This window comes from Nothoprocta perdicaria, unplaced genomic scaffold (genome assembly GCF_003342845.1).
Source record: "Nothoprocta perdicaria isolate Ctin4 unplaced genomic scaffold, notPer1 scaffold_75, whole genome shotgun sequence".
In the NCBI taxonomy this organism is placed as follows: domain Eukaryota; kingdom Metazoa; phylum Chordata; class Aves; order Tinamiformes; family Tinamidae; genus Nothoprocta; species Nothoprocta perdicaria.
This window is the reverse complement of record NW_020456032.1, coordinates 2,998,782-3,007,756: the sequence shown is the minus strand read 5'-3', so window position 1 is coordinate 3,007,756 and position 8,975 is coordinate 2,998,782. Positions and strand designations below refer to the sequence as shown.

Here is an 8,975-nt window from a genome sequence, read left to right as displayed (position 1 = left end):
TTTTTTTTTTTTTTTTTTGAGCAGTGTCACATTCACATTCAGGGCAGGAGGAAGGTCTGTCCTGCATGGAGAGCTGAGCAGAGGACACGAGAGGGAGGGTGACATGTCAGAAGTTCTCCCCTGCACTCCTGGTCTGCCCTGTTTCATTGAACGTGTTGATTATAGACATTTTACCCTGGAAATGCACCTGACTCCCAAGGGCCTGTCTCTGTCAGCTTATTTATTAACAAAAGGTAGAAGAAAGGTTTTAGACAAAGAAGGCACATTTGGAAACAGATTTTTGGCAGTTTGTCTGAGAAATGGATTCTCAGAAGTTCTAAACTCTTGCCTCTATGAGAATTTCATAGAATATAGATTTAAAACTGTTCAAAACTGATCAAAACCAGGGACTGCTAAAATTTCAAAGTTTTTTTTTTAAACCAACTCTCCTGTAATTCTTATTTTTGTTGTGATTATACTGTATCATCCAGAACAGCTGGCCTAACTTTACTTTTATTCCTGTGCAAAAATTGACTTGCATAGGTGCAGAAAGAGGATTTGGAGTGTCAGCTGATGATCCTCATAGCATCACATTGTCGCAACGTCAAGATCCTGTGGTAAATCTGTATTTTCCCTGAGACTGAGCTTTATGTATGGAGTGAGACGCGTTCCACTTCACGTCAGAGACTTTCTGAAACTGCCTATGTTGGCAGTTTGGAAAATGGGAGCCCCTCTGTGGATCAGTGGATCCCCAGTGTGCCGTTTGAGGGGTGCATGTCCTGCTTTGATGGAGACTCACTGTTCATTGCAATGACCTCTCTCCKGGTGAAGACCTTTAAAGTGGCTGAAATTGGGTTGGGTGAATGGGAACAGTAGAAATACAGGAACACGAAGGGAAGATGTGCATGGCAGTTCTAGTGGGGCCAGAGGCTGATTTACAGAGCTTGTTCTCTGGAAAGCTTTCCCTTTTCCTTATTCCTGCACATCCAGACTGCAGAATATCCCTTTGAAGTCCTTAAATTCGAGCACGGCACTTTGCAGCTTCTGATATTCTGCAGCCAGAGAGCATTCCTGGCTGCTTGTGTTTTAGTTCCTTCTGAAAACGCAGCTCCCTATGCAGGGCTCTGGTTCCCCATGGACAGGATGGCTGGGAACACCCAAAATTCTGAAATTAAGCTGGGAAAGTATATTGTGCTCATCCCAGGTGGAATACAAGGAGCAGGATGCAGGGCGTTTAGCATGTATACAGTGAACACAGTGACTTCAAGGCAGCARTGATCAAGCAGGCGGCAGTGCCATTTATCAGCATCCTGAATTAAAAGTTATTTCTGGCTCCAGGACTCTCTGCTTGGTTCGTGCAGCTGGGGAAGAATTTCCACTGCTTTCCTGCCAGATCTATCCGAAACCGTTGCGTGTTTTGACGAGGCTGAGAGCTGGCTGGGGCGCTGAGGGGACACAACTGATCGACACCTAAGGAGCCAGTGGGGCCGCGGGGCCTCCGGGGAGTTTGGATGCCGTGCCGGTGATGAGTCACAATGTTTAAAATTCGGAGCACGCTTCAGGCTTCAAAGCTTCTCGCGCAGATTGATAACTTGGGAGCCTGACTCTATTAGTTGCTAAGTAAAAAGAAACCCTATTCATTTTTTGTCTAATAACCTTGTTTTCGCTTTTCAGAAGAACCTGACGGAGCTGAGGTCCTTCGGATCACCCCCTTCTGCCGTTAGCAATGTCACTGCAGCTGTGATGGTGCTGATGGCCCCCTCTGGAAAGATTCCCAAGGACAGGAGCTGGAAAGCAGCCAGAGTTGCCATGGCCCGAGTGGACGGCTTCTTAGACGCCCTAATCAAGTTTAACAAGGAGAACATCCATGAGAACTGCCTCAAGGCCCTGCAGCCGTATCTGCAGGATCCCCAGTTCCAACCCGACCTTGTGGCTACCAAGTCCTATGCYGCCGCCGGCCTCTGCTCCTGGGTCATCAACATAGTGCGTTTCCACGAGGTCTTCTGCGAGGTGGAGCCCAAGCGGCAGGCGCTGAGCAAGGCGAACGCGGAGCTGGCGGCTGCCCAGGACAAGCTGGCCAACGTCAAAGCCAAAATTGCTGTAAGTGGAGGAGAATGAGGCACACTGTGACTTGGGCTTGGCCTCCTGCGGGACCTGGCGTGGACTTAGAGGTCCTAAGTGTTTGAATGGGGCTTCTCTTGCCACCCCTGTTTTTTAAGAGGGGTRGTTGTGAGGATCTGGTAGATTGTGGTCTTTTATCTCCTTGTCCTAGATGTTGCTGCTTTCTATAATTCATCTTTGCTGCTTCTGTCTTGTTTACTCCTTAATAAGAAGGATAATTTTTAATTCTTATTATTCCTAATTGTTAAAATATTTACCACGCTCCTCATGAGTCCTCAGAAGTCTTTTCATCTYAGAGCAACGCATGTCCTCAGCGTGCTATCTAGATGCAAGGAAAAGGAAACGGAGACTGGTTTAGCATATTTGTAACACAAAAAAAGCAGTAGGTTGGCTGGCCCCTCTATCTCTCAGCACAGTGCTGGTTAACAGTTATATTTTGCAGACTGAAGACTGCTGTAGTGGGATTCTAATAATTTGTTACGGCACGGCTCCCTGTTGGCATATCTTATGCATCGCTTATTCAGAATTTCAATACTTGCTTTAGAGTAGAGAAAAAAGATCTCTGAATACAAGAAATTACTGTGTGATTATAAGTGCGTTTCTGCAGACAGTAACTTCTGTGCTTTCTCCTCAGCATCTTAGAATTATCTTTCCATTAAAAACAGATTTTCCTCCCCATCACCTGCAGCTGATACCCAGTCATAGTGAAGGATGGAGAGCAACGAAGAGGTCAAAGCCAAGCAGTCCGTGGGATGGCAGCATAGCATCCCATCCCTCACTTTTTCTTCAGTTTATTTCCCACACAAGGCCATTTGTCACTTGCACTCCCAAACCTGCTTTCTTGGTGGTTGTTTGTTGGTTTGTTTGGTTTTTTTTTTTGTTTGGTTTTATTTTCAGATTTTACAAATCTGGGCAGCTGTGCAGGCCCTTTTTGCGATCAAAGGCTTCTTTGTGGATAGGCTTTAATACCGAACCTACAATTCATCCAAAATCCCCTCTMAAAGGTGCATTTTCAGCCCTGCTGTGTTGGTGCAACTGAGAAGTTATTATGTGACCTTAAAACGTCTGTCTGCACAGACCGACCAGCTACTCCAGCTGGATTCACCTGGACACTTACCTGTGTTACCTGTGCATCATAGCATTAGCCTCCTTGATATATCCTAGAGGTTATTCTTGGAATTATCACTATGCTTTTAATTAAAAATATATGAAATCTTCAGTAGCTTCTTTCCACTGCAGATAAAAAGGAAGAGTGTACTCGCAACCTGAAGGGGGAATGGATTTAGAGGTATTTAGCCTCTCGTTCTCTCATCTCAGATGTGAAATACGGCACTAGGGAACTGTTTGGATCCCTTTACTCTGCTTGTTTCCAAACCTTCTAATGCCTGGGCTTTTTTAAAGAAGTGGGATTTTGATAAAGCAAATGGAAATCTTTGGGGGGATTAATGGTACTCCACTGGAATACACTTGCAAAACTGACTATTTTAAGTGATTTTTTTTTTCCCCTCAGTGTAATGAGTAATGACATCATGCTCGATGTGCAGCATTTGTGGGAGGATGGGGAGATACAGCCTTGCAGTTCAAGCCAAGATACCTTGGAGAGTGTCACTGACTACAGCGGGGTCATGCTCTGAACCTGGCCCTGAGCTSTCGTGCACGTTTGGAGCAGTTAATGAAAAATTTTCGTCATCACAGATGCTAAGCACCTTTTTGTGCTGGGGAAATACAGCAGCTTGCACTATGGGGAAGCAAGATGGGTGTAGAAGCAAGTTGCATATTCACATTTACACACCAAATGTGTAGAATTTTTGTATGTTGCTATACAACCTTTCTGGAAGTGTAGGACCATACTGTACCTATGATCTTTTCTTAATAGGCTTCTAGGTATTTGCTGATCAGATCTCACGTGTGTAATGGCATTTTTATATATTTGAACATATTTATATATTCATACACATGAGAAGACAGAGACTATTTGTGTTATTAATCCTAAACCAATTTGAGGGAGACTGCTTTGAGTTCCTAAGCTAATGGAGTACTCTAGATATCCTTAATATAATCCTTTCCATTTTCAAGTTTGTYTCTAGTGCTTAGCTCAAGCAGTGTTAATTTACAGGCATTTAGCCTTAAACAGATTGCATTGGGTGCAGATAAAATCAATTATTACCTCTACTTCTCTTATCTCAAAAGTAAAATATTCCAAGAACTCATGGGAGCAGTTGATTTGCTTTAGATGAGAGCTGGTCTAAAGTACAGCTTTTTGTTTGTTAGTTTGTTTGCTATCAAACGAGGAGCACTGTAAGGTCCCAGGGATTTAGGTTCTTTGTGCAACTTCCCAGCCCTGGAGCTCTTTCCAGCCAACCTGCATGTGTGATGGCTCCATCTAAGAATGCATCTGATTGAGCTTTTCACCTGGAGGAGAACTGTCCTGTTATACACGCTCATGTAGTCTGAGGGGTTGAAGAACTTTATCGTGTGTTGTTCCCATCTAGAAATAGGATGTTAAAGATGCAGCCTGGAGATACTTCAAACGTATCTCCCACTATTCAGTGGGAGTTGGGATGGAGCTCAGCTAACCCAGCTTTTCAGGCTGCTAATGGTCTCTTTGAAGAGAGTAGGCACACTTGCCAAGCTTGAGAGTCCTGCAAGCYGGGCAAGTAGCAGGGATTTTTGTCCCTCAACAAGTCAGATAGCTTTTTTTCCTTAAAAATGTTCCAAAATTGTATTTTGAATAGGGATTTCCTTAAATACTGCTGTATTCTCCTTTCCTTCATATGCAGCGCCTCAATGAAAACCTGAGAAAGCTCACAGCCAAGTTTGAGAAGGCCACTTCAGACAAACTCAGATGTCAGCAAGAAGCTGAAGCTACAGCACGTACCATCTCCCTTGCAAATCGACTGGTGAGTATCAGCAGATGGAACTTGAACTGTATGAATGGAAGTTGTCAGGTGCCACTGAGATGCAAAGCATGTGCACAGTACATTACATCCTCTAATTTTTTTGAATACATTATATTTCCTGCATTGCAGCAAGTTTTAGTAATGAAAGGGATTTTGCRCTGGCTGTTTTCGTAGATCTGGGTAAGCTCTGTATGTATTTACAGAGAACTGCCTGGCTGTGCTCTCCTCAGCTCTCATCTTTTTCTTACTTAATTGCATGGTCGATTATTGTTTGGTCAAAAGTACGTCACCTAAAGATTGTATCTTTAAAACGAGGGAAGGAGCTTGTCATAGCATTTGTGGGGTTTAAAATCACACATAAAGAAAGATAGTGAAAGGGAAAGAAAAAAAGAAAAAAGTATATGTCCCCGTTATCAGTGCATCGATATGCATCAAAGTCTGTTGTATCTTCAAACTGTGTAGCCCAGCCCTGTATTGGGGCAATGCCCTTGTCTCTGTTTCACAGATAAGAGACTAAGAGATTACAGCTTCTGTGCACGCTGTCCTGGTAGCTGGAGTGCCAGCTCGCCACCTATTCTCTCCTTTTACTCCTTTATATTTTGGGTTTTGCTCTGGCTGTAGTCCAGAGCAAGCCAGCCCTGTCTCGAGCAAGGAGTCAAGGCTGTGGGAAGCCTCTGTGCTACCAGAGCTCTGCACCTTGCCCCCTTATGCTCAGTCTCTGGTGCAAAAGCTACTTCTGCTGGCATGGCTGATGGCAAAATAGTATTTCTAGAAATAATGCTGAAAGCAGATTTCTCTGCTCACTCATTTTTACCGGACTTTGGCTGTGTTGGGCAGGAATTTGTATGAAAATTAGTCATCCATCTTCATGGAGCTTGTAGTGATAGAGAGAAAAGATAACTAAGCAGGTAAGTTTTTGCCCAGCAYGCTGGAATTTGTGTTCGGTTCCCCATTTTTTGCCCTCAGACCTTCTTTCATGATGTTAGCAAATTGCTTTAGCCTGGATTTTCAAAGTGATTTAGATTTCTCAGGGGGGTTTCAAAAGAATCTGGGCACCTGAGAGAAAAAAAAAACTGCATCTATTGGGGCATCTTAGTGCTTCCGAAAACTGTGCAGCTTACCTGTCTGCAACCACTCCGTGTGCCTCCTTTGGAAAACAGGAGCACAGCACCTTGGTGGCACAGACAGCAGCTTCTCAGGCAAATGCAGACAGGACTGTGATACACTCAGATATGAAGAGTCAAAGACAAACAGCAGATAACTCCCTTCCTCTACTGATTTAGATCTCTTACAGGGAGCAAGTTTTAGGTGTTCATGTTCTTCAGGTTAAATCTCACTGAATGCTTCCGAAGCCTTTAATTAAAATGGGAAACTAGCATTTTAGTTTGAAAGAGCACTTTGTATTTCTAGGGAGGTTTTGTAGCGTGACTGTTTCCTTCTGTCTTTCTGCAACCGAGTAAAATCCTGTTTAACTGTAGCACGTGATGTGGAGGTAGATTGTAGTTCTGAGTCATTTATAAATCAGTAAATGCAAAATACAGAAAGAAAATGTTTCATGAAAAAAAAAAGCATAGAAATAATGGTTTGATTTTTTTTCCATATCTATTTTTTAACACTGAAGATAGCTTAATTTCATCTTGGTTGATACCACTGTAGCAAACAAACTGAATTCTTGGAGATACGTGATTAGAATGCAWATTTTTGTCTTAAAATGTAAGTCTTCATTCAGGTGTAACTTTGATAAGGAAATGCTTTATGGTGTTTGATGGGGAGGGAAGGGGACTTTGTTATACTACTAAAATTGTCCTTGAGAAATAAAATAAGAAAATATTTTTAGCAAGATGCATTGTCACATTGCATATGTTCTGTCATAACGAACATATACTTTAATAATCTACTGAAAGAAAGAATGTTGGTTCTGAAATRAAGATAAAACATTAAAATCAATTTTTAGAAACTCCCTTTTTTGACCAGAATTAAGATTTTCCTGATAATACCTGTAGTTTGATAGCACTGTGTTTGTTTTGTGGGCAGCACAGTCTGGGAAGCGACGATTTGGGTGTATATWTGCCTTTAAGCATGTTCACTACCTTACCAATTAGCTGTGACTTCTCACACACTTGGGGTCAACACATGCTTAAAAGCAGCATTTKTTTAAGTGTTTTGCTGGTGCTGGAGCCAGTTTTACTGTGAAATAATCTACCAAGTATTTCATTATACAGAAATGATATCGATGGATTATTGCATATGACAATTTAGTTACTTAGTCTTTAAAAGCTGTATATTTCTTTTCTTGTAAAACGCTTTGGGTGACCTGATGACTGCTCTCCAAAGAATATTCTCATTATAAGGGCAGTGTAATGAAGTCCCTATGTTGGATATTATGGTAACAAGCAAAGAAATGCTGAAGTCATTAATGCAATCTCAAAACAATTAAATACAAACTGCTTTTCGTACCACTCCTCTTTGGTACTGTGCAAACACAAATACTGCACTGTTCTTTCTTTCTACCAGTAGATGACACTGGACATTCCTACATTCATTTCAGTATTTTATACCAAAATGAGAATGTTCAGATGATTAGGTTTCAAATCTCTTGCTTGAAACTACTCCTAAAGAAGCAAATAGAAAATTGTTAAAGGAAAAAGGAGGATTAATTAGCATCTGGCCTGATCTTTGCGTTCAGAGAACTTGGTGGAATAGACTCGTTTGATTTTGGGGCAGATATAGGACATTATGTGAGTTTAGGCTTTGCATTTTTAAATAAGATTGTTATTTTTCAGTGCTACAACTCGTTACTGAAAATTAGAAGTCATTTTCATTTAAATTGAATTTAGACTTTTGTTCAAGTATGGTACATTGCCATAGTGGAGACTGAGGTTTGTCATAGCCTTCTATGAAAGTGTCRTAGCTCATGAAAGTGATGCCCAGAGAAATAGATTTGGAGAGCAGTTTTGCCTTGCTTTTGAAAGCATGGCATGTTTCCCTAAGCTGTATCCTCTACACGCACAGCTGGGAAGAGCTGAACTTCATTTTCTGTATAATTTGTCAGTGTTGCCTTCTTCCACCCACTTCCCAGACCTACTACCCAAGACCTCATCCCCCCTAGCACCAGGTGGGAAAAACATCATCATTTCAATGCTTTGGGTTGAAGAGTGAACCAAGGGAGATGAAGGGAAGCCTGATTTTTACATTCACTCTTGCCTTCCTTTTAATTTGGCATATTATGAAGATGACCTAGGAAACCAGTTTCAGGATCCAAGAGACCAGACCCAGGTAATGTTTAGTGATCTGTGAACCAGAAAAGGGAGCATGGGGTCTGTGGGGTGATACGTGTTAATGTTGCAGATGAAATTTAGTGATGGCAAGTGCCAAATAATGCATGCAAGGAAAATGAACCCTAATTATGCATTTACATCGATAGACTCTGTGGACTATCATCATTTAGAGAAGAGCTCTTGGACTCATTTTAGAGAGTTCTCAGAAACAGCAGTGTAGTACTCAGCTGGAGATAAAAAGGCAAACTGAATATTAGGAATTAGTAGGAAAAGGTTGGGGAAGAAAGATTAAATGATCATTATATCACTCCCCATCTATGGCGTGCCTATACCTTGGATGCTTCACACAGTGCTGGGTAGCCCATCTCAGAAGGCTGTAGGTGACCTAGAAAAAGTACAAAGAAGTATATAACCACTTCGGTTTGTGCAGGGAGGAAATGGATTATGACTCTTCAGTTTGGGAAAGAGCTTGTGTACGGATGGATGTGACAGAGCCTATAAAATCACGAATGAGATGCAGAAGGTGAATAGGAAATGATTGTTCACTATCCCCTATTACCAAAGAGCTAAAAGTAATCAAATGCAATGGTTTTAAATTTGCTACTTKCTAAATAAAAAGAATTCCAATGAGTTCTGGAGTCTATTGATGAAGACACTAGGGATTTCTTTCAGGTACTAAAACTGTCAGTAGTCTGAC

General features: G+C 41.8%; 1 protein-coding gene across 1 annotated transcript in view; it reads left to right on the top strand.

Moving 5' to 3' along the window:
* The window catches only part of DNAH9 (dynein axonemal heavy chain 9), a 155,076-nt gene that overhangs the window by 82,173 nt on the left and 63,928 nt on the right, over nt 1–8,975 (top strand). Inside the window, exons 51-52 of the mRNA XM_026051405.1 lie at nt 1,654–2,079; nt 4,881–5,000. Of these exons, the coding sequence (XP_025907190.1) occupies nt 1,654–2,079; nt 4,881–5,000 (546 nt within the window). The remainder of the gene's footprint in view (nt 1–1,653; nt 2,080–4,880; nt 5,001–8,975) is intronic.